General features: G+C 41.6%; 1 protein-coding gene across 5 annotated transcripts in view; it reads left to right on the top strand.

Moving 5' to 3' along the window:
- Nucleotides 1–26,324, top strand: part of TDP1 (tyrosyl-DNA phosphodiesterase 1) — a 92,427-nt gene that overhangs the window by 50,791 nt on the left and 15,312 nt on the right. For all 5 annotated transcript variants that reach the window (XR_003515756.1, XM_027570772.1, XM_027570775.1 and 2 more), the window contains 2 exons: nucleotides 14,023–14,125; nucleotides 25,809–25,917. Coding sequence is in view for 4 of the 5 variants with exons in the window: in XM_027570772.1 (XP_027426573.1) it covers nucleotides 14,023–14,125; nucleotides 25,809–25,917 (212 nt within the window). In the remaining variant the exon portion in view is untranslated. The remainder of the gene's footprint in view (nucleotides 1–14,022; nucleotides 14,126–25,808; nucleotides 25,918–26,324) is intronic.

Genomic DNA, 26,324 nt, shown 5'->3' with positions numbered 1-26,324 from the left:
GCAAGATCTTATTTCTGTGGCTGAGTAATATAAGGTGTATATATACCATCTTTTCCTCATTCATCTAGTGATGGACACTTAGGTTGCTTCCATATCTTGGCAGTAAACATAGTGGTGCACTTATTTTTTTCAAATTAGTGTTTTTATTGGGTAAATAACCAGAAGTGGAATTAATGGATCATACGGTATTTCTATTTCTCATTGTTTTAGGAACCTCCCTACTGTCTTCTATAGTGGCTACACCAGTTTACAGTCCCACCAGCAGTGCACAAGGGTTTCCTTTTCTCCACATCCTTGCTAAAACATTATTTCTTTTGGATACTAGCCATTCTGACAGATGTGAGGTGATATCTCATTGTGATTTTGATTTGCATTTCTCTGATGATTAGTAATGTCCGAGCATCTTTTCATAAATCTGTTGGCCATCTGTATATTGTCTTTGGAAAAATATCCAGGTCATCTTCCCGTTTTTAATCAGATTATTTGTAGGGGTTTGTTTTTGTTTTTGTTTTTGTGTTTTTGTTTTGGTTTTTTTTGGTGTTGAGTTGTAGGAGTTCTTTATATATTTTGGATATTAAGCTTTTACCGGATATGTCATTTGCAAATATCTTCTTTCAGTATGTTGCCTTTTTGTTGATTTCTTTCACTGTGCAAAAGTTTAATTTGTTGTGGTCTCAAGTGTTTTTGCTTTTGTTTTCCTTGCCTGAGGAGATAGATCCAGAAGAATATTAAGGTGAATGTCCAAGAGATTACTGCTCATGTTTTCTTCTAGGAGTTTTATGGTTTCAGGTCTCAATTTAGGTCTTAAATCCATTCTGAGTTTATTTGATGTAAGAAAGTGGTCTAGTTTCATTCTTTCACATTTTGCATGTACAGTTTTTCCCAGCACTATTTATTGAAAAGATTATCTTTTTCCCATTGTATGTTCCTGCCTACTTTATCATAGATTGGCCATATAAATGTGGGTTTACTTCTGGGCTCTTTATTTTGTTCCATCTATCTATGTTTTTGTGCCAGTACCATACTGTTTAGATTATTATAGGATTGTGATATCTCCAGCTTTGTTGTTCTCCAGGTGGTATTGGCTATTCCAGGTCTTTTGTAGTTCCATGCAAATGTTAGTATTATTTGTTCTAGTTCTTTGAAAAATGCCATTGGTGTCTTCATAGTCAGAATTGTGTTGAATCCATTGATTGCTTTGGTAGTATGGACATGTTAATATTCTTCCAATCCATGAGTATCCTATATCTTTCCATTTATTTGTATTGTCTTCAATTACTTTAATTAGGTGAAGTTATAGTGTGTTATAGTTTTCAGAGTTATGGGGTCTTTGGTCTTCTTGGTTAAACTTATTCCTAGGTATTTTACTTTTTTTTTTAAAGATTTTATTTATTTATTTGAGAGAGAAAGAGATTGAGAAAACGAGTGGGAGGAGGGCAGAGGGAGAAGCAGACTCCCTGCAGAGCAGGGAGCCCGATGCGGGACTGGATCCCAGGACCCTGGGATCATGACCTGAGCCAAAGGCAGATGCCTAACCGACTGAGCCACCCAAGCACCCAGTATTATACTCTTTTTGATGTAATTATAAATGGTATCGTTCTCTTAATTTCTCTTGCTGCAGAGTTATTTGTGTCTAGAAACACAACAGATTTCTATATATTGATCTTTTTTTTTTAGCGTGCAACTTTACTAAATTCATTTATTCTAAGACCTTTTTAGTGAAGCCTTTAGGGTTTTCTGTGTATAGTATCATGTCATCTGTAAATAGTGACTGTTTTCTTCGTTTGTTTTAAGAGCTCTTTGTTTATTTTGGCTATGGGTCCTTTTATCAGGTGTGTGTTTTGCATACATTTTCTCCCAGTCCATGGCTTTTTATTTTCAATCTCTTAATAGTTCTATTTGCAGAGAAGTTAAGTCCAACTTATCAATTTTTTTCTTTCAGGGATTGTGCTTTTGATGTTGAATCTAAAAAGTCCCTTCTCTTTTAATGTTTGTTTCTTCATTTTTAGGCATGTACCTTATAAATCTAATCTGATAATCTCTACTTTAGTAGGTAACTTTAATGCTTTTGCATTCAGTGTTCATACCGATATATTTGTAATTTTCTATGATTTTACTTTATCCATTCTTGTTTCCATGTTTTTCTTTCTTTACCTTTTCTCACTCTGTCAGATTCATCAGGTTTGCTTTATTTTTCTTCTATTAATTTAAAAAGTGTAATCCATTTCTAATCTTGGATCTAAAATCATTCGGGGTTTTCCTCTTCCTAAACAGCTAGAAAAATGTGGAACTCCAATTCTGATTGTCCTGTCTCTTACATGTTCTCCAGGATTATTGCTCCAGTATTATATTGAAGCCTTGGAAATGAATCATTCTTGTGGAGTTACCCACAGGTTTACTAATTTCTTTGCTTGTTTTTCTTCCTGGCATACCTGTCCTTTCAAGTGAATCTAGTTTTCTTTCCTAAACTATATGCTTTTTTAGTTCCTTGAGACCTCTTCACTGATAAGCTATTGGAGTTGTTTTTGTAAAACTGCCTTTACTTTTGCCCTCATTTGTGAGTAATAATTTTAACTGGATTTAAAATTCTAAGTTGGCCCTTATTTTCTCCCATTTCTTTGAAGAATTTTTTTCATTGGCTTTGAATTCATTTGTTGCTATTAGGAAATTGCCATCTAATTACTGTTCCTTTATGGGAAATCTATCTTTTGTCTCAGCCTGCTTTAAGATTTTTCTTTATCTTTGGTGTTCTGTAGTTTTACTACAACAGATCAATAGATGTAGATTTATTTTATTTAGTCTTAGTGGCATTTGTTGTACTTCAGTCTGAAGATCTACTTTTTAAACAGTTCTCTAAACTGGCTTTCATCACTGAGCGTATTAATTTATCCATTTTTGTTTTGTTTTGTTTTCAAGATTTTACTTAGAGAGAGAAGTATGAGCACAAGCAGTGGGGAATGGCAGGCAGAGGGAGAGGGAGAAGCAAGCTCCCGGCTTGATCCCAGGACCGCAAGATCATGACCTGAGCCTAAGGCAGATGCTTAACCGACTGAGCCATCCAGGTGCCCCTCAACTTACCCATTTTTAGCTCCCTTTTATAACTCTTACTAAATACATTTGAGACCCTTTCAGTCTTCAGCCTTTTATGTTTCATTGCCCTGCCTGAGTTGTTTCCTTTGTAATTTCTTCAAGATCTCTCTTATAGTTTATTAATTTTTTTAGCTGCAACCAATGTGTTATTTTATTCATCAGTTGAGTTTCTAATTTCAGTGACTATATTTTTCAATCTGAGGCTTTGTAGTTTAGAACTTAGAGCAGAGTCATGTTGTGGGGTTCAAATTCTTGCTTTACCACTTACTACCTGTGAAACCACCAGCAAATTACTTAACTGTGATTTTTCTCATCCATTAAATTAGGATAGTATAGATATACTATAGGTATAGAATCTAATAGTTTAGAATGAGAATTAACAGAATAATAATAAAGGGATTACATAGTGTGGTATGTATAAGTGCTGTGTTTTAATTGCTATTGTCACATTTGCATTTTTGTTTTACTTTTTGTTTCACACATCGTTTTAAATACATTTAATTTTAAATTACCATCTAATCAGTTATCCGAAGTCTAATCCTATTTTCTGTTGACTTTTTCTCATGATGGATTGGGATTATTTTCCTATTGATTTAAAATTTGGGGTTATAAAAGTGTCTCTTCATTGAGGCTTTAACTGTAAGAATCTTCTTTCGTCTGAGTGTGGACCTCTCTATCTCCAGATTTTGTTTCTGCCAATCTCTTCAAGAGCCTGAAACCAATGTCTGTTAATAGCTTGGCATGGGGTATGACACATTCCTGGCACTCCAGTATTTAGAGATCAGATAGAAGTGACCAGAGAGATTGAAAGTAGAAAACCAAAGTTTAACAGAAATCAAAGGAAAAGACCTCATTTTTAAAGGAGGGATCTGGGTGAGTTATGGAAGTTATATGCTGCTAAGAGATGAAGTAAGATGTGGAGGATTTCTGTGACTTTTGAGTGATTGCAGTATAGTGGTATGGGGAGAAGCCTTATGAAATAAAAGATTGAAGACTGAGATTTTTTTTGTAGTATACCTAGTGCAATAAGAAATTGAAGGCATAAAGATCATAAAGGAAGAAGTAGAACTATCTGTACTACAGGTGACATGATTGTAAATAATAAAGTTCTAAGTTAATATCAAAAGCACCAAATAGCTAGAAATAATTTTAACAAAAGTTGTGTAAGACATCTACACTGAAAACTATACATAAAACACTGCTGAGAGAAATACATGGAGATAGATATATAATGTGTTCATGGATTATAAGATTCATTATTGACATCAGTTGTTCCCAGCTTCTTTGATTTCATTACAATCCTGATCAAAATCCCAGTTTGTTGTAAAAAATCAAGCTGAGTCTAAAATTTGAAAATGCAAGGTATTAAGAATAGGCAAGACAACTTTAGAGAGCAAGCTGATAGCAAAATTTACATGTGTATATACAAAAGATCTAAAATAGCCAAGATGGTCTGAAAGAAGGTATTTACAGTACCTGATTTGAAGACTTGGCATAAAATGAGAGTAAGACTATGGTATAGTTTAAGAATAGATATTCTGATCGATGGAATAGAGTCCAGAAATAGATGTAATCAAACACTTTTGACAAAGGCACCAGGTTTTCAGTAAATGCTGGTTAAGGCAGTTGGATATCCATGCAGAATAAACAAACCTTGGTCTGTCTCAAGCCATAAACAAAATTAGTCTCAGATGGTTGATAGTCCTAGGTAAGAAATCTAAAACTATGATGTGAAAACTGAAGAATATTCTCATGACACTGAAGTAGGCAGAGGTTTAGTAGATGGCACAAAAATGCACTTGACCATAAAAAATTGATGTATTTTTGGACTTCAAAAATATTTTAGAAATTCAGTTCATCAAAAGACACCATTTGAAGATGGATAAAGAAGCCCTTTCTAAACAAGACCTCAAACTCAGAAGATGGTAAAGGAAAAAATTGCAACTTGGATAAATTGTCTCCTTTCCCCAAAAAAGGAAGAAAGCAAGCAAGAAAGACCTGAAATATAAAGGTTCTCATTAGCAGCTTCAACAAACTGGGAGAACATTTGCTGCATAATTACAGTATATGAAAAGCACCGTGAGATAAAATAATGGCTCCTCAAAGTTGTCCTAATTTCCAGAGCCCGTGAAGGTAGCAGATGGAATTATAATGTGGGAGATTATCGGAGAGAGCGCAGCGTAATCACAAAGGCACTTAGAAGTGAAGAGGGAGAAGTCCAGAGTGATGGCGATAGGAAGAGAACTCCATTGACCTTGTTGGCCTTTGAAGGTGGAGCAATGGAGACATGAGGAATGCAGGTGGCCTCTGAAAACTGGAAAAGGCAAGGAAATGAATTCTTCCCTAGAGCTTCCAGAAGAAATACAATCCTGCCAACACCTTGATTTTAGTCCAGCAAGTCCCATTTTAGACTTCTGATCTCCAGAAGTATAAGATAATGAATTCGTGCTGTTTTAAGCCACTAAATTTATGGCAGTTAGAGCAGCAATAGGAAACTGCATACTGGTTATCAGTAAAAAAGACAAGTAATGTAATTTTAAGATGGTTAACTCACAAAATTAAACCTAGATGTCCAATAAATACGGTTAAAAACACTGAATACCACTAGTAATCAGAGAACTCAAATTTAAATGAGATCTAGTTTGCCTATTAGATTAGCAAAAATTTTCATAGATACTATCCATGCAGTCTTCGCAAGGATCCAAGAAGAGTGTCTTTATACATTGTTGGTGATGGTCTAAATAGGAAAGATGTTTTAGAGGGAAAATCCATCAAAATTAAAGATTATTTCCTTGTGTATACCTGTGTACAACTTGAAACTTTCACAGGGAGTATCTTTCCATATCACTTGTGAAACTATTTTTCAATGCATAAAGAAACCGAGTCCAAGGTCAATACAAGAAAAGAAGCAAATGCAAAACGGAAGATAACTGCATGGGGCGGCGGGGGGACAGGATGGGGGGGGCAGAGGGAGAGAGACGTACTGCCTGCCGGATTTTAGGAAGGGGTGACAGCAACATTAGCTAGAGTTAATCATTTTCCCTCCTCGCCACACAGCTGCTCTGTCTACATCTTCTCTCACATCTACTGCCAACATTCTGTTTATTGCATCTGTCTGTGAAAGTATCTGTGCACCCCCCCCGGTCTTCTAAGAGATGTGGCTAAAAGCTCAGTCTGTTAGCCATGTCTGCACTCATTGTGCAGCTGCTGCCTAGATTAAGTACTCATGATGAAAGAAATGTTCTTCATGGACACGTTCCCATAACAGTCATCCTTGTGGTTTTGTACACCTTCTAACAGTCTTGAAACAAGTACTTAACGGTGGTGAGCATTTTGTAATGGATGTAATTGTCAAATCACTATTGTAAACTCAAAACTATGTCAACTATACTTCAAGTAAAAATTTATATAAAAAAATTTTTTTTAAATCTTAAAAGTAGGGGCGCCTGGGTGGCTCAGTCGGTTAAGCATCTGCCTTAGGCTCAGGTCATGATCCCAGGGTCCTGGGATCGAGCCCCGCATCGGGCTCCCTGCTAAGTGGAGAGTCTGCTTCTCCCTCTCCCTCTGCTGCTCCCCCACACTTGTACATGCACACATTCTCTCTCTCAAATAAAAATCTTAAAAGTTAACTCAATGAGCAGCTCAAATAGGTGCTCAGGCCAGGGTTGGAGGTGTCAGATGATGTTACCAAACTTTAAACTTCTAAAAATGCATGAAGCCAGATGGGCCCACAGGTCCTCTTCCTTCCTCCCATCTTTCTTGCATGGCTGTTTCCCCAACACGTTACCCTGAACATTCAGGTAAACACTCCTCAGCAGTGAGCCTCCCAGTGAGTATCATGGATTTAATCTTTCTGGTTGGAATAGGTAGGTGGAGGGCAGCTATCTAGTTAGGTTGTGGATATCTCTGGTCATTGTAGACTGGTGTCCAGAAAGGGATTATGACCTCATTGACCAAAACCCACTCATGCCTGGGAAGAAGAGTGCCTTATCATGTTGCTCATAGTGGGGCAGCCAGGACAGAAATCTCTCCCAGTTGAGGGTCAGGGATCTTTTCTCAACATCTGCCTTCTCCATGTACCTTACTTAAAGATGGCATTCTTATGCTTTCCTGAGCTTTCCTTGAACTCTGTTACACATTATCAGTTTAAATTTACTCTTAAAGGTTTCAATTTTGGACAAAATTTCCATATTCTGGACTGAGTTCAGGTCTCTAATTAGCAGGCATGCTTTACAAGCTGTGGCAGGGTAGCCTACCACCAGTTGAGCTCTTCGTCATTAGGGGGCCTATAAATTGCCTAGTTCAATAACTGACCATTGGTCTACTTAGCTGGGGGCTCGAGAAAAAATATTCTACTCTGTGGTGGCTTTGTAATGTGTCAGTGTGCATAGGCTGAACCACGTTTTCCAGAATTCCCTTTCTTGTATGTTTCTGGTTGGGGTGGGCCCCAGAGGAGATTCTTGTTGGAGATTTGGAGGGCATATGTGAAGTAGCAGCCCTTTTTATAACCTAAACGTCCTTTTGAGCCAGCTCACGTTGTTGGCAAGAGGCAGCAGCGGGACCGGCAACTTCTGCACCTGCTCTAGTTTCCTGCTTTAGCTCCTCCGACCCCTGGCCACGCCTGGTGTGTGTACACCGCCCCCCCCCCCCGACCCCATGCCAGAGGCAACACAAGCAGACATGGTTTTAGTCTCTACCTGTGGCTTCACCTTGTTGCCTATGGTTCTAGCTTGTGGCTCTAGCTGTATATCCATCTTTCCTGGCTTCTGCTAGCCCTGCAGACTTCAAACTCCAGCTTCAGGGCAAAGATGGCCCTTAGAGACTGCCTTAGAAGCTCCTGCAATCACGTAAGTTAAATTCCTGTAAATTAATACGTATTCTGTTTCATACACACTCTAGTGGTTCTGCCTCTCTGGTTGAACTTACTGCCACACACCTGTTCCCAAGAAGCCACTGTTTTATTCACCTCACTTAACAGCTTGGACAGAGTTTCTGGGGGCCTGGACAACTTTGGACATCCAGGATTCTACCCTCTGGAACTGTCCAACTTTCAGAATCCTTTCATACCCCTAAAGAATAGAAAATAAAAACCCCAACCCACATTGATGAAGCATCATTTGACACCCAGCAACAACAACAAAATAGACCCGAGCACTGGCAGAGGAGAGAGCAGCTCCATCCAGCAGGAGGCGACAGGGAACAGGGTAGAAGTGACCCTGAGTAACAGCAATGGCCACAGCTAGAACTCCTTTGAGGTTTTGGTAGTAAAAGCTTGTTCTGAGCAGCCCTGTGGTGTCACTGTACCTCACAAGACACTGGGTTTCTGCTAGACACTTGTAGGTGCCCGTCTACACCACACACACTGCAGGCAGGGCTGGAGTTTGGGAAAAATATCCCTTTGTCCTGCCTGCCCTAGGTATCGGTGATCCAAAGTGTGTTCAGATATTTAAAAAAAAAATCATTAAAGATGTTCTTTCAAGGAATACTGATTTATCACCTAGACAGCTTACAAGTAACTTTCAGTATAATTATTCAGGATATAGTATAAGGTTCCAGATGCTTAGGACTTTATTAGATGCTAAATACAAAGAAGGGATTGGAGGAAACTACCTGAACAGGTATCTTTGTGGTCTCCAATGATCTTTACCTTGGATTAAGCCCTCCAGTTGTTGACTAGTTAGTGAAGAATGAAAACAGGCCTTCCAGAAAGTACCTCTGGCCTGTGATGGTTAGATGTTACAAGTCAAGCGAGCAATCAGGTGGTAACCTAGAAAGTGGGGAAAATATTCAACGAGAGACTGCTTCCACCTCACGCTCACTGGTTGGTTGTGCCATTAGACCTGTGGCTTTGCCCAGGAGGTCACCATGTTTTACGGAGGAGTGAGAGATCTACAAGCAAGCTATCCTCTTGGACTTATTTTTTTTGTTTTTTAATTTTATTTTTGTTTTTTTTATTAACATATAATGTATTGTTTCAGGGGTACAGGTCTGTGATTCATCAGTCTTACACAATTCACAGTGTTCACCATAGTACCTAGCCACCCCATCCGTCCCACGCCCCTCCACTCCAGCAACCCTTAGTTTGTTTCCTGAGATTGAGTTTCTTATGCTTTGTCTCCCTCTCCGGTTTCGTCTTTTCATTTTTCCCCTCCCTTCCCCTATAATCCTCTGTCTTGTTTCTCCTATTCCTCTTATCATTGAGATCATATACTTGTCTTTCTCTGGTTGACTTATTTCGCTTAGCATAATACCCTCTAGTTCCATCCACATCGTTGCAAATGGCAAGATTTCTTTTTTTTTTTTTGATGTCTGCGTAATATTCCATTGTATATATACCCCACATCTTCTTTATCCATTCATCTGTTGATGGACATCTAAGCTCTTTCCATAGTTTGGCTATTGTGGACATTGCTGTTATAAACATTGGGGTGCATGTGACCCTTTGGATCACTACATTTGTATCTTTGGGGTAAATACCCAGTAGTGCAATTGCTGGGTCATAGGTTAGCTCTATTTTCAACTTTTTGAGGAACCTCCATACTATTTTCCAGAGTGGCTGCACCAGCTTGCATTCCCACCAACAGTATAGGAGGGTTCCCTTTTCTGCTCATCCTAGCCAACATCTGTTGTTTCTTGACTTTTTAATTTTGACCACTCTGACTGGTGTGAGGTGGTACATCCCATTGAGGTTTGGATTTGGATTTCCCTGATGCCAAGTGATGTTGAGCACTTTCTCATGTGTCTGTTGGCCATTAGGTGTCTTCTTTGCAGAAATGTCCGTTCATGTCTTCTGCCCATTTCTTGATTGGATGATTTGTTCTTTGGGTGTTGAGTTGGATAAGTTCTTTGTAGATTTTGGATACTAGCCCTTTATCTGATATGTCATTTGCAAATATCTTCTCCCATTCTGTCAGTTGTTTTTTGGTTTTGTTGACTGTTTCCTTTGCTGTGCAAAAGCTTTTTATCTTGGGCGCCTGGGTGGCTCAGATGGGTAAGCATCTGCCTTCGGCTCAGGTCATGATCCCAGAGTCCTGGGATCGAGTCCCGCATCGGGCTCCCTGCTCTTTGAGAGCCTGCTTCTCCCTCTGCTTCTCTCTCTCTCTCTGTCTCTCATGAGTAAATAAATAAAATCTTTAAAAAAAAAAACAAACACAACCTCATTTAAAAAAAAAAAAAGCTTTTTATCTTGATGAAGTCCCAATAGTTCATTTTTGCCCTTGCTTCCCTTGCCTTTGGCAGTGTTTTAGGAAGAAGTTGCAGCCTGTGTTCTCCTCAAGGATTTTGATGGATTCCTGTCTCAGATTTAGGTCTTTCATCCATTTTGAGTCTATTTTTGTGTGTGGTGTAAGGAAATGGTCCAGTTTCATTCTTCTGCATGAGGCTGTCCCAATTTTCCCAACACCATTTGTTGAAGAGACTGTCTTTTTTCCATTGGACATTCTTTCCTGCTTTGTTGAAGGTTAGTTGACCATAAGTTGACGGTCCATTTCTGGGCTCTCTATTCTGTTCCATTGATCTATGTGTCTGTTTTTGTGCCAATACCATACTTCCTTGATGATTACAGCTTTGTAGTAGAGCTTGAAGTCCGGAATTGTGATGCCACCAGCTTTGCTTTTCTTTTTCAACATTCCTCTGGCTATTCGGGGTCTTTTCTGATTCCATACAAATTTTAGGATTTTTTGTTCCATTTCTTTGAAAAAATTTGATGGTATTTTGATAGGGATTGCATTAAATGTGTAGATTGCTCTAGGTAGCATAGACATTTTCACAGTATTTGTTCTTCCAATCCATGAATATGGAACGTTTTTCCATTTCTTTATGTCTTCCTCAATTTCTTTCATGAGTATTCTATAGTTTTCTGAGTACAGATCCTTTGCCTCGTTGGTTAGATTTAGTCCTAGGTATCTTATGGTTTTGGGTGCAATTATAAATGGGATCGACTCCCTAATTTCTCTTTCTTCTGTCTTGGCGCTGTATAGAAATGCAACTGATTTCTGTGCATTGATTTTATATCCTGCCACTTTACTGAATTCCTGTATGAGTTCTAGCAGTTTTGGGGTGGAGTCTTTTGGGTTTTCCACATAAAGTATCATATCATCTGCAGAAAGTCAGAGTTTCACTTCTTTGCCAATTCGGATGCCTTTTATTTCTTTTTGTTGTCTGATTGCTGAGGCTAGGACTTCTAGTAGTTTGTTGAACAGCAGTGGTGATAGTGGACATCCCTGCCCTCTTCCTGACCTTAGGGGAAAAGCTCTCAGTTTTTCCCCATTGACTATGATATTCTCTGTGGGTTTTTCATAGATGGCTTTTATGATATTGAGGTATATACCCTCTATCCCTACACTGTGAGGAGTTTTAATCAAGAAAGAATGCTGTACTTTGTCAAATGCTTTTTCTGCATCTGTTGAGAGGATCATATGGTTCTTGTTCCTTCTTTCATTAATGTATCACATTGATTTGCGGCTGTTGAACCAACCTTGCAGCCCAGGAACAAATCCCACTTGGTCATGGTAAATAATCCTTTTAATGTACTGTTGGATCCTATTGGCTAGTATTTTGGTGAGAATTTTTGCATCCATGTTCATCAGGGATATTGGTCTGTAATTCTCCCTTTTGATGGGGTCTTTGGTTTTGGGATCAAGGTAATACTGGCCTCATAAAATGAGTTTGGAAGTTTTCCTTCCGTTTCTGTTTTTGAAACAGCTTCAGAAGAATAGGCATTAATTTTTCTTTAAATGTTTGGTAGAATTCCCCTGGGAAGCCATCTGGCCCCGGGCTTTTGTTTGTTGGGAGATTTTTGATGATTGCTTCAATTTCCTTAGTGGTTATAGGTCTGTTCAGGTTTTCTATTTCTTCCTGGTTCAGTTTTGGTAGTCGATACATCTCTAGGAATGCATCCATTTCTTCCAGATTATCTAATTTGCTGGCATAAAGTTGCTCATATTATGAACATATATAAGAACATACATGTTCTTATAGTTGTTTGTATTTCTTTGGTGTTGGTTGTGATCTCTCATTCATGATTTTGTTGATTTGGATCATTTTTCTTTTTGATAAGTCTGTCCAGGGGTTTATCAATCTTGTTAATTCTTTCAAAGAACCAGCTCCTGGTTTCGTTGATCTGTTCTACTGTTCTTTCGGTTTCTATTTCATTGATTTCTGCTCTGATCTTTATTATTTCTCTCCTTCTGTTGGGTTTAGGCTTTATTTGCTGTTCTTTCTCCAGCTCCTTTAGGTGTAGGGTTAGGTTGTGTATTTGAGACCTTTCTTGTTTCTTGAGAAACGCTTGTGTCACTATATAGTTTCCTCTGCTGCATCCCAAAGATTTTGAACAGTTGTGTTTTCATTTTCATTGGTTTCCATGAATTTTTTAAATTCTTCTTTAATTTCCTGGTTGACCCATTCATTCTTTAGTAGGATGCTCTTTAGCCTCCATGTATTTGAGTTCTTTCTGACTTTCCTCCTGTGATTGAGTTCTAGTTTCAAAGCAATGTGGTCTGAATATATGCAGGGAATGATCCCAGTCTTTTGATACCAGTTGAGACCTGATTTGTGACAGGATGTGATCTATTCTGGAGAATGTTCCATGTGCACTAGAGAGAAATGTGTATTCCATTGCTTTGGGATGGAATGTTCTGAATATGTCTGTGAAGTCCATTTGGTCCAGTGTGTCATTTAAAGCCTTTACTAAAGAAAACAGTTTTCCTAGAGTCATAGTACCACTTTATTGTGAACTTCCCCACTTCCCCTGCATTTTCCATCTTTGTGATCCATCACAGATAGTGATGTTCATGATTGTGGCCCTTGAGCAAGAAAGTAGAGTTTGTTGTTCTCAGTATGGTCCATTAAAGAAGGCAGGCAGGTCTGTCTGTATGCTTTAAGTTAGCTTAATTGTTTTTAGCACTTTTTAAGCTCTGATTTCCATAATACTTGTCTGTTCTCATAGGACCCTGAACAGAGATCATGCTTTTCACCTTTCTTGGTTACTGCTCACTTTGATTCTGTGATTCCTGTAACGCCAGGTCAGCACTTTCTTCAGAAGAATATTTGATGCCCCAGTGAACGAGTTTTGAAATAATTCCATTGTCCTTGAAGTTGGGCTGTAAGGGTCTGAATAGCTAAGAATATTCCCTATTCTGAAAATAGGCAATTTGGGTGAGCCTCATTGGGAAAAAAACATTATGGTGGGTTTATGTTAATTAACTGGTGGGTGAGGGTTCTCGGCCTGGTTTGATGCAGGAGAGCATGTTTCTAGAGCTGATGCCTCAGAGCTTAGGTCTGTTTCCTGTCCAGATCACATATGGGTCCCGATAGCATCTGGGTCCCTCCCATTTGGTCAGGTCCAGGGCTCCTTCCTTCTGCACCCTGTGATTTTTAGGCATACCCATGACTCTGCCCATGTAAAACAGGTTTCTGAACACACCGTTTCTTTCTGGATACAGATGCCAGTCTACTGCCTTCCTCCGTTTTCCTTTGATTGAAAGTAGAATTTAGCTCTTCCTGGCCCAAATCCAAAGGCAGAAGAATGTGAAGCTTAAGATACTACCTAAGATCATATTAACATAGTTTTTTCTTAAATGCTACTTTGGCGTATAACAAAATCAGACCTCCAGGCTACACCTGAGTCATGGAAAGAAAGGACTTTAGACAGAAAAAAAAAATCTAAAAAGCATAATTATTTTAATAGCTGTCCTCGGGGAAAATGCAGGTAAGGGTGAAGCTGCCCCAAATTAATAATTAGATAAATCCTGGGGATTATAGCACAGCAGGATTTAGTATTCCGTTTCTAAAAAATGCACAACTCTGCCAAAAACTGAATGAATGTGATTGCAGCTATCTGTGGTTTTGACCGATGCTCTTGCAGCTGTGAAAGTTTGACCTGAGCTGAAATGCCTCACTGAGTCAGCCCTCTCTGTATCCTTGTCCCTGCAGCGCAAATCTGTCCAAGGCCGCATGGGGAGCATTAGAGAAGAACGGCACCCAGCTGATGATCCGTTCCTATGAGCTTGGGGTCCTTTTCCTGCCATCAGCATTTGTAAGTTCACGTTTGAAACTGCCTGAGTGGTCACACGTGAAACAAGTTGGGTTTTTATGTTCTCTTCCTTTGATCATGATGACCTGCCCGAGGCCAGGAGGGAGCAGGGCCAGGGTTCTAACCTAGAGCCTGTGCTCTCAACTGCTGGCCTGTGCTAACAAATATATTTAGCACTCACTATTCTGGGTGCCATGAGATTGCTGCTCTCAGGGAGCATACCTGATGACAGATTGAAGATAATTGCATTGGGTAAAGTTAACCACATGTTTCACAGGATTTAAATATTGTTAAGATTCATTACAAAATGGTAGTGACAGGTCACCAAAGGGATGCGTGAGCCCAGAGCAAGATGTTCCTTTGGAGGAGGTCTCTGGAAGCTAGAAGATTTGGGAGTGCGAGGGGAAAGGTTGCTTAGAGTTTAGGGTAGGTGGAGAGGAGAGGAAAGGGCATCATGTTGGAAGTGGTATGAGCATAAGTCAGGAGGCAAGGAAGCTCACAACATCTGCTTGAGAAGGAGTTCGTTCAGAAGGTCACAGAGGATCTGTGCGATCAGACTCACTGGTAAGCCCCCTAGAAACACACCACGGTGGAAGCTGTATCTCTTGAGGTGTCTAGCCCAGCCAGCTTGTCTTCCAGATTAGAAAGGCTCTCAGTTTCTGCAACTGAGCACCAGACAGTATGGCTGCTTTTCACGTAGGGACTGGCTGTACATGCCTTCTGATTTCTAAACACTAAAACCACTCTTGGCCTAGAGAGACGTTCCCACTCTGAGGGGCACATAGACCCCAAGACCACCTGTCTTGCCCCTCACACATTTCAGTGGAATGCAGTCAGAACTGCCCACACAATAAGATGGTTAATGCTTTTTTATCTTTTTTTTTTGCCACCTGCTATAGTTGAACGTATGATAAACACACACATGATGCAGCTCCGTTGTAAGCCACTTGGACTAGACCAAATATTTAAGGGAGTGCTGTGTACTTGTCCTCAGGCCTCAGTCCAGACCCATGTGACATGTAGGCATAGTCTGGAAGGTGCCAGAGAACACCCTCCCTGCCCCCAGCCTGACGGTCTTCCTCACTAACCCTCCCCTCCACAGTCTGGTGAAAAGTCCTTTTCTCCCTCTCTCTCTCTCTCCTCCCTTCATCAATCTTTATCCATCCTTTTCTTCTCCAACTCAGGGTTTTGCTACAGAACTGTCAAATAAGTTTCTCCTAAGGTTAATAATCGTGAAATTCTAGCACTTTTTGTTTCTTTCTTACAGAGTCAGAGCAGATCCTAACGCTGCTTACAATTGCTTTCCCCTCCATTTCCTTGGAGACAGATGGTTCCCCCTTTGCTATAGACAAGGATGTGACTTCCCTAGGGTTCCACAGCTGAGTGGACTCCAGCCCTCAAGCCACCATCTCTGACTGATCCCTCCTGTGATCTTTCAGCTTTATCACAGAGAAATAGTAAACTCATAACACTAGGGTAATAATAGTAATTTGGTATAACTGTAGTGACAGTAGCTTTGAATTAAGGCCAGCATTATTTCCCAATAGTAACCTAAGGAATAAATTCCATGTCCCTCTTGTTTGGCTTTTGTTGTCCATGTTTGCAAAATTCTAGACATTTCTAACTTTTCTGACTCAGTTCCTTGTCATGAAAATGGTAATAGGAAAGATGTATATTGCGCTTCAGGTCCTCTAGACCCTGCTAAGCTAATTTTCACTTCTGATTCTATTTCTGACTGTACATTGGAGGCAGCTAATAGAGGGGAAAAAAATAGGCATAATCATTTAGAATCCCCAAATTAGACTCTTCTATACCATTAGAATAAGAAAGAGCCCCCACTACAGTACATTCTAGATAAGAGATTCAGTTATTTATAAAGACGGTCAGGCAAGAATATTAAAAATGGATTCTTACCCTCCTATGCTATGCTGATAGATTCAAGAGTGAGGCTCCAAGCACAGTGACCATGTAATTAACACAGTGACTAAAAAGATAGCATTTTATCGAGCAATCCAAGTTCTTTGGCATTTCTTAAGATACAAATCCTACAACAGTGCTTTAAAGCAGGCTTCCTCCATAACACTAGTAAGGACCCAAAACTGTCACTATCTTGTCAGACATTCTCTTTTCTGGGTGGATTGTCTGTGTCCTTCACTGAACCATAAATTATTTGAGAAGGGTGCCAAAATGAGGCGTGTGGACAAGACATTGAAGTGTTTAACCTGGGGCGCCTGGGTGGTTCAGTCAGTTGAGCATCTGACTCTTGGTTTGGGCTCCGGTCATAATCTCAGAGTCGTGGGATCAAGCCTTGTGTCGAGCTCCACGTTCGGCAGGGTGTCTGCTTGGAATTCTCTCTCTTCCTCTCCCTCTGCCCCTCCTCACCCACCCCCGCCTCAAATAAATCTTAAAGTGTTTGACCTCGCCCTTTCAAAGGAGCCTACTAGTCACGTTGAACAAGAAAGTCATTTTAAAAAGGCACTTTCGTTGAGAGATGTCCAGGTGCGACCCAGGTGCCAAGACCTGGGAGAGAAAACTGGCCTGAGTGAGCAAAAGCCAAAGGGCTGAAAGTGGGTATTCGGGTCCTTTTCATTGCTCTTGACAGAAACTAACTTAAGCTTGTGTAAGCCCGCAGAAGGGGGTAGTTTTTTGAAGAGCTGCTGAAAGGCATGTCATGGAATCAGTGGCACGGTGGAGACTTGGGAGCAGGGGAGCTGGGCCAGCCCTGGGGCCTTCAGCAGCCTATCACCTGTCTGGGTGGCTGTCACTGGTGACACCTCTGCAGTGGCTTGTTCCCTCATTTGCCAGCCATTCTGCATTTAAGGACTGCTCAAGTTCATGTCTGCTTTTCACGCCTCTGTACTGCCCTGACCCTGTCCTGTAATAGTGGGTGTGTTTCCCAGAGAAGGGCAGATTGTTGGGAGCTAGGAAGCCACGCCTGAGGGTATCACCCATAAGTGAGTTGATGTGTGTTTTATCAGTCTGCATAATACCATGTCAAGAAAATTTTGCAACAGAGGAGACTTTGTCCTTAAGCTACTGTGTCACTTACTGGTATGTAAAGCTTCTGGAAAACCAGTAGAGCTTTGCTTGGTCTTCACAGACTTAACATTTACGGTTTTGATGCTAAGGGCAACCGAAAGATCCTTGCCGTGAGGTGATTTGTCATTTTGCTGAGGTAATTTCGAACACAGAATGAGACCATTAGCTTGTGAAGGAGAGACCGTCCACCACAATTCCACAGCTCCCTCCTCAGAATGTCTCCCAGACTTGTCACTGAACATTCCGACCTGGGGAATGACCTCGCAGTCAATCTCTTCAGCTCCACCAGATCCCCACACCTCTAGTTCAGTAGCCCTGGGAATAGGAAAAACGAGATGGAGTCTTCATTCTCATGAAGCTCATGGATAAGTTCAGGAAACGGATTATAGTATGTGATGAGAACTGTGGTGTAGGGGGTTCACAATATAAGGACTCTGAGAAAAGGAGCATGTAATCTGCCTGGGGGCCCTGGGGAAGGGTTCTATGAGGAGATGACATTTGACCTGGGTCTTAAAAAATGAGTTATGAGCTTAACCCCCCCATCAAGGGACATGAGGCTTCCAGCCAGAGAGAACAGTGCATGTTCTATTTGAGGAAGAGCAGGCCATTCCATGTGCCTGGGAGGGGGCTGGGATGTAGGCCATAGGCTCTGAGGTTGGACTCCTGTTCTGAAGGAGACTGGCAAGCAGGACCCACTGGAATTGTACTTTGTCCCACATGGACAGTAGAAAGCCATCAGTTTTTTAAGCAGGATTAGTGATGTCATCGGGCCAATTTCCAAATAATTTGAAGCTTATAAGATAATTCTCCAATTATGAGTATAATTTAAGTTCTATTATTCAAAAGGTACCTGAGGATGAGGGCCTTATAAATCTCACCAAAATCATCTTCATCACTTAAGCCATACTATTATAAAAATTTGATTAATGATTACTATTACTAGCACCCCACTGTCCTAGCTCAAAGTGTACAAAGTCATCTCTGGCGACTCTTTTACACCCAAATTTTGCTGCTTAATGCTGCTTGATAATCAGTCACTTCTGGCCATTCCTGCTGCCACTGTCCAGGGCACATCAACTTCTGCTATAGTATCCTCCCACCATGCTTCCCAAGGCAGCCTGCACCCGGCTGCCAGAGTGTCTTTGTAGACCACACGTCCGGTCATGTCACCCACCTTCAAAATCTTGTAAGATAGAAGCCAGACTCCTTAGCATGGCCTTCTTTTCTCTTCATGCCCTGACTCCTCGGCCTGACCACTTCTCCCTCTTTCCTGGCCTTCATGTTCAGCCATACAGAACTGGTTCCTATTATGAGTCAAGCCCATATGTGTTCTCCAGAGAAACAGAACCAATAGGATATATAGATACATACAGAGAGATTTATTGTGAGGAATTGGCTCACATGATTTTGGGGGGCTAGGAAGTCCCAGCCTCTGCCAGCAAGAGACCCAGGAGAGCTGGTGGTGTAGTTTCACCAGTTGTAGAGTCTGAAGTTCTGAGGATCAGGAGAGTTGATGCTTTCAATCCCGATCCAAGTTTGGGAGAAGACCCATGTCCCAGCCAATAGAGAGCGAATTTACCCTTCCTCGGCTCTTTTGTTCTAGTCAGACTCTCAACAGATTGGATGATGCCCACCTACATTGCGGGGTCAGAAGCAGTTTGCTCTGTTCAGTCCATCGACTCGAATGCCAATCTCATCCAGAAACACCCTCAGAGACCCCCACAGTGAGTGACGTTTAACTGGTCATCTGGTATCTGATGGCCCAGTCAAGTGGGTACCTAATAACCATCGTGCCCTCATTCATCAGCCTTAATCTGTCTCAGGAACAGCACCCTTAAGCCCACCTGCCTCCCCTGTCTCCAGTCCAGGTGCCCCTCGTCTGCATCCCACAGCTTTCTAGAACGTGGGCTCATCACATACCCCTTGTATTATCATTTACTTGTCTGTCTCCTTGACTGTGAGCTGCTTTCTCCTAGGGCTTGGCACATCTCCTAGTTGATGTTGCTTCCTTTCAGTTCCTAGAGTCCACACTGTCCTTTCTGTGAGGAGAGCAAACGTGGAGAACAATGGCTGTGGATACTACATGGATTTAGCCCAGTGGATGTTGTGTGTAGTAGGTGTTCAAATATGTTCGTAAGCAATTGCAATATAGAATTGCTCACCTGCCTTGTTGAAATTAAAGCACATGTGCATACACTTAGTCTCTTGGCAATACTTGGCAATGCCAGTCCTTGTGTGTTTAGTAGATGTTCTTAAAATTTCTGTATCTGTTAATTTCAAAAAGGTTACTAATGAGAACGTGGTCTGTTATAAATGAGGCCTTGTGTTTCCCTCTTCAGTACTAGTAAGACACGCGTTTTAATGTTTTCTTCGGTTACAAGTTTGCCAAATCAACTTACTTAATACCCAGTTCTATAATCATTTCTCTAACTGGACATCATCCAGAATTCGGTTTCTTGAGATGGGCCCACCTTTGTACTTCTTAGCAGAGCTCCGTGTCCAAAACACCCATCTTTCTGAGGGATGAGCACTGGAGTTGCCGCTTTTGTCCTTCCCCATTAGGCCGTCCTGGTCCTTGGTGTTCTGGAGCCCTGACTTGAGGTTAGCATTTGCAAACAGCTCAGCTTTGTGCCCAGAATGAAGAGTCTCAGACACTGCTGAGCAGTCACCTAGAAGGCCTCACAGCTCCTGCGCTTTCCCACAGCCATAATAAGGGCCTGTCACTCAGGAACCAGTGGTTGCATGCAAGGACATTCTCCATGGCCTGAAAATAGTGGATGGGGAGCCACCATGTTTCATTCATAATAAAGTTGCCGTGTGAAACCTCTGGGCTTGGTCTGGAAGCAAAGTCTCTGGTAACCAAACATTGATTTGTTCACTTTATTTTTCTGCTTTTAAGTGAGTGAATCAGTAAACATACCATGTCAAGGTGAATCTAACTTGCTGTTGTTAGAGCCATGCAGTCAATAGCTTTCCCTTTGGGAACACTTCCGGGAGCTTTGGGGATTAATGTCTATGTAGCACTTAGCTATTATTGTTACACAGGTCCTTAAAGACTATTCTTTTGAGGTCTATTATCAATTTATCAAGTATATAATTTTTGTTGGGTGTGTCCCTTTAAGTGCATTTAATTTTTACTTATTTTTTCTTTTAAAGATTTATTTGACAGAGAGAGACACAGAGAGGGAACACGAGCAGGGGGAGTGGGAGAGGGAGAAGCAGGCTTCCCACTTGCCTTAGGGCCGAGGGGCACCTCGGCTCCTTCTGAGCCCTAGTGTGTTTGCCCCTAAGATGGCAGCTTCTCTTTTCTGTCGTTAGAATCAAAAATGCTTCAGTCAAAACCATAAGAACTTTATCTTCAAAAAGTCTCTTTTCTCTGTTCTGGTTAAACTCTTTTATTGTCTTTTGTTGCCAAAATTGATATATACCACAAGTGTTTGCTTTCATCATGACTGGCTCAGGCTGGAAGAACTAATGAAATTCACAGGAGCCACCGCCTTGACCCTTCCCCCCCGCCCCACACCACTTCTGACCACTGGCCGTCTGTTGAGGGTACTCAGGGTTTCCCACGGGGCTACATCTGGTCAGTACTGTTTCACGTGGAATTTTCTTCTAAGCTTTCATGTTCTCCCGCTCAACCCCAGTCTGGCATTCTGCTCCTTCCTCTTCCCTGTCCACATCCAGCTGCCACATCCTGTCCTCTGCCCTAGCAAGAGTTTTGCTGCCTGCTGCTGTAGGTCATTGTCTTCTCCTCTCCTGGCTAACTGATTCCATCTCTCCCTCGTTACCCATCTTGGCTACTGCTACACTTCTGGAGCTCTTTTTGCCCATCTGCCAGGGTCTGCATTCCCCTGACTTGGAACCTGCAGTATCTCGTCTTGGCCCACGAGATGATATCCAGAGTCCTGTGTGTGGCACAGCAGGGCCCGCCGTGACCTGGAACAGCATGCCCCCCAGCCTCTGTTCCCACCCCTCCCCCCACGTCCCCTGCACAGCCAGGGCTCCAGTCACCTGTGAGTGCTTGTTAGCGGGTGGGGGAGTTGGGCTGGGGCACCAGGGGCACAGCTGCCACCTACTAGTTGTGTGATCCTTCACCTCCATTAGAAAGTGAAATCATGTGGAAAGAGAACGTAGAAGAACGTGTGGGAGAGATACCAGGGACCAAGCAAAGGAACTCTCTGGGAGCACACAGTGCTAGAGGAGCCAAAATGACAATGGAGTTGGGGTCCTGCTTATAAGCTTTTAGGCTTTGGACCTGTTACTTCCATAGGCTTCCTTTTTCTCAGTGTGAAGTGGGGACAGTGCAGTAACTAATAACTTTGTAGCATCGTTTGAGAGTTCTTGCCTATAAATGGTTGAAACAGTGCCTAGCACTTGGCAGGTATTGAGCAGTGAGCAGTAGCAACACCAACTCGTAGATCAAGCAGTTCAACAGAAGGTGGAAGGCAGAGGTCAAAATCTTGACCTCACACCCATGGTGATGGGATGCTGTTCCTTTTTCCCTTTTGAAGTGCACTCCACCCCACTGACACAGCCCTTTGCTCATCAGAAACCCACCCTTCTTGGGCCTTTTGGGCTTACTCTCCTTCATGAAGCTTTTCCTAAGCCCCCACCTGGAAACACAGTTGATCATATGGTGCCTTATAGGAAGGACAACACAGCCACCTCCCTGTACTTCACTTCTTTGTCAATTAGTCCATCTTTAATTAAGTGTGCTCCTTCTAGAAGGCTCACTGTCATTACCATTTTATCCAGGAAAACTTGATGCCTTGTATAGGGCTTTACTGCTTGAGGATGCTAATCGGATGCAACTAAAAAATAAACGATATCTCTGAGATTTGGACATGTTTCTTGTTCTCTGTGATGGAGCTAAGCCGCTAAACTTAATCCGTCATGGTGATAACAGCTCTTTTCCTCCCAGAACTGATGAAGGGAAAAGCCAGTAATTTCTCAAGTGTGATAGATGTCCACCCTCTCACCTGGTATTTTATAAATATATTGTCTTAACTGTCTTTTTAAGTATCTCTGCCTGGGAGGGTGCCTTCCTCTGTTTTACAAAATGCCAAGTGATACCACTGTGATATATAAATAATGATAATTAGACGACAGCTTCAAATTATTTGACATCCAGATTGAAGGGAAAAGTGGTACTTTTTTTTTTTTTTTTTCATATAATACCCTAGAATTTAGATCAGAGATGGCATTCAGGAAAGCGTATTGCTTCCTGTCAGACGTGGATGGCTCAAAGCTTCTTATACGTGAAGTAAGACACCAGAGAATAAGCACGTGCCAAAGCATGTTGGGGCATCAGATCTGGGCCAGGCCATAAAGACTCTCCATCCTTTGTGATGATTTGTTTGAAAATAACAGAAATGGACTAGGAGCCAAAGAAGAGGGAAGTTGTTCTTATCTGAAACTCCACATAAAGTATTTAATAGTCATTAAATGACATCACTTCCCAACCTCTGGCCTCTTTTCACAAATGTCAAGCACTACGGTTTCCAGAATTTGGCTCCTCCTCATTTGGTCTGCTTCAATATTACCTCTTAAATTTTCGAGGAATTTTTCCTTTGTTGTGGCTCCTGGTGGGTGAATGTGAGACTGTTTCTTCATTTAATTGAAGGAACAGAAGAAAGGCTGGGTTTGATTTCCAGCCTTACCGCTTAATAGCTCTACGGCCTTGGGCAACTATTTAACCTCCATTTTATTTCCTCCCTTGTAAAATAGGAGTAATTTCATCACAAGAACATCCTGGATGTACATACTATACTAATTTACATCCATGTGCGAGTCATTGTTCTAAATAATTTACTGTCAGCATACCATTTAATAGATGACGAAACTCAGACCCAGAAAAGTTAGGTCATTCACCTCGAGTCACACAGCAAGTAAGTGATATGCATAAGGAAGAGCGTAAGCTTATCCTCCGATCCAGAGCTTGTTGGAGGTGAGCTGTGAGGAGGGGCACCAGCAGCCCTCCCCAGGGTAGGAGGAAGTGGGGGTGACGGGGCAGGCTATAGTGTCCCCCTTCAAGTGCCCTTGGTCTCCCTACCCCTTTCCTCCTCTGCCCTCGCATATCCCTGATTTTTAATTTTTCCATCAGTTTCTTTCAAATCCATTTCCTTCCCTTTCCACTGACCCCACTCTCCTCTGAACTCACTGTTTGTATCTCAGCTTTTGTTATGATGCTGATATTTGTTTCCCCATTGCCATTCGCTCATCCATCTCCCATTGGTGTGGCAGTAGCTCTCAGTCTTCTGGCTCTAACAATTCCCTGTTGGATCTATTTTCATCTGTGCCAGTCTGCCTTTATAGTGGAACTTCTCGATTCAAAAACCTGCAACTCCTCACTGTATATCAAAGTAAGGGCCACACACTTTAATAACTGGGGTCTTGTGATGCTCTGGGTTGTAAGTGACGGATAACCAACTCACACAAGTAAGAAATAAGGCAAACATGGAGGGTGAGTCCCTTGCTTCAGGCAGAGCTGAATCCATGGGTTTGGGCCGTATTTTCAGAGTTCATTTTGAAATATGTGAGAGCCCCCAGCAGCTCAAGGCTCACATCTTACCGAATGAACTCCTGAGCAGAAAGATGGTCTCTTCCCTGACGCCTCTGACGTGGCCGACCTGCCCATCCCGAGTCACTATGGCCTGGGATTGGGCCCAGTTAAATAGGTACAAGCCACAGATACCCATACTGCTTCCTGTTCAAACCTCCTCCATCTGGTTCTCTCCAGTGTTCTCAGCCTCCTTCTGTGTGTAGGTCATTCACTTCCCATCTGCCTGATGTTACCTGCTCCATGCTTTAACAACTCTGCCTTGGCTTATGCTGGTCTCCCTTGATGTTCTTTCCTGCCATCTCTATTTATCAGAATTATCCCAGTTTCTCAAGGCCTAGCTGTAATGTTTTCTACAAAGCCGTTCCTTATCCCAAAATTGGTAAAAGGCATTTCTTTTCTGTATAGCATTCAGCCGGTTATTACTTACTGCCTTTCGCTGTTTCTCATCCCCATCTTCATCAGTGCTGGCCCTTTCTTCATCGCCCATACCTTTCTATAAGTCTTCATGTGCACAGAGCATTTGCACGTTGATTTATCTAATGGAAAAGCCTGTAGAGTAAGCAGGCAAGATGCCTTTATCCTGTTTTTGCAATATCCTAGTATTGCTTGAACACCAGCTAAGCACCAAGGCTAGGTGTTGACATGAAAGACATTTTAAGGTGGTGACATCCAGATGGCTTTATTCTGATTTTACAAATGAGGAAATTGAGGCCCTAGTAAATAAGTGGCCAGGTGTCCCACTAACCATTGTTTTTAGCTACTGGAACATGCATGCTCTTTCCTACCTCTGCACCTTCTGCCTGGAATATTCTTTCCACTTTCCCCTCTCCTAACCCTACTCCTCTTTAAAATGTCACTTTTTTTAGGGAGGCTTCTATTGACCATCCCCCCCCATCTAAAATAGGTCTACTATTCTCTCTCCCAGTACTTCTGTTTTTCTTCATAGTGGTCATCACAATTATGTAATTATTTCACTTTTATAAATGCTTTGTCTCCCCACTAGACTGTGTACCCCATGAGGACAGGGACGATGACATCTTTGTTAACTCTTAGGCAGTCAGTGCCTGACACCAAAGAGGCACTCAAGAAGTAATGTGTTGAATGAACAAATGCAAGTATCAGCCATTCTCGCAACTCAGCAAATGCCAGAGCAGTGTTAGAACCAGATGGCCTGGAGCCCAGATCAGCATAACTCCGGCTCTTACCGTGTCCTACAGTGTGCCCACAAGCAGCCTTCCCTACTCAGTTATGTGATCATCAAGACTAAGAACTATAGTTCTAGTTCTTTGTTTGGGCTCCAAGGACATTAGCACTGTTTGATATGTGGGTATTTAGGATATGGAGGATGGGTATGTGTTTAGATGGGTGGACAGAAGGGATGAGAGACAGACTGACTTGCAGACAGGGTGCTGGGATGGTCCACCAAGGGCGATCAGAGGAGGAGGATCAGTGTGTGGAGGCATGGGGAAAGTGAGGCTCACATATTAAGCACCTGCACTGATGTAAAGGTCCTAGAGGGCCGTAGTGGTTCTCTACATCAGCTGAGATACAGAACTTTAACTTGTACCCTGGTTAAGATCTAAAAATAATACCCTATTCTGGAGTTCTTGGAATAAACCTTCCATTTTGGTGAGTCTGGAAGAGTTTTTGTTTTTATATTCCTATCACATTATATTGGAACACTTTCATTATACATGAAGGCAGCTTTTATTCTTACACCAGAGTGAGCAGCCTGTTACTATGGCAATATTGAAATTATTTATATACAGTGTCTTCTACACACTCCTTGCAAATGGTACATAGCGGTTAGGAGAAATGGGCTATGATATCCAAAATTGTTTTCTCTCTTATTTCCTTTATTAAACGTCTGTGAACTTTGTTATAATTTAATTTTTAAAATTTGAACCTCTTATTTTTAGGAAAGATTAATTTAGGGGACTTGTAAATATATCTGATCTATCAAACATTGAAAATAGCTCTGAAATAACTTCAGTTTTGGTGTGAGTACCATACAGATATAATTGCTTCTTGAGATCTTTTTCAGAAAATGGGGTGCAATCATAGATGCCCTCTTTGTGTTTTCAGGGCCTGGACAGCTTCAAAGTAAAACAGAAATTCTTCTCAGGGAGCAAGGAGCCAGCGGCCGCCTTTCCTGTGCCATTCGACCTACCTCCAGAACTGTATGGAAGTAAAGGTAGGGCACACATGAAGGGAGATCATGGGTGTTATGTATGAAACAGAAACAGTGCCCAGAAGAAGCCGTCAGTCTCTCAGTGGGAGGTTGGCTCAGGGAATACTTTGGAAATGCAGGTTTGCAGAGGCCCCTTTGCTGCCCTGTTTGGGGCCACTACAGCTGTCATTCTCAAACTGGTTGGTCCAGGAAACCCTCTGCACTCTTATCATTATTAAGGACCACAAGGAGCTTTTACTTACATGGGTTTTTATAACTATTGAGAGTACTATATTAGAACTCAAAACCAAGAATTTTTTATATTTTAAAAGTAATAAACCTATTATATAATATAATTTTTTTTTTTTTTTTTTTTTTACTATTTCCAAAAAACGGTGAGGAAGGTGGCATTATTTACAATTTTTGCAGGC

The sequence above is a fragment of the Zalophus californianus genome, chromosome 6, assembly GCF_009762305.2.
Source record: "Zalophus californianus isolate mZalCal1 chromosome 6, mZalCal1.pri.v2, whole genome shotgun sequence".
In the NCBI taxonomy this organism is placed as follows: domain Eukaryota; kingdom Metazoa; phylum Chordata; class Mammalia; order Carnivora; family Otariidae; genus Zalophus; species Zalophus californianus.
Note: the sequence above shows the minus strand (reverse complement) of the source record. Positions and strands in the feature narration are given on the sequence as shown.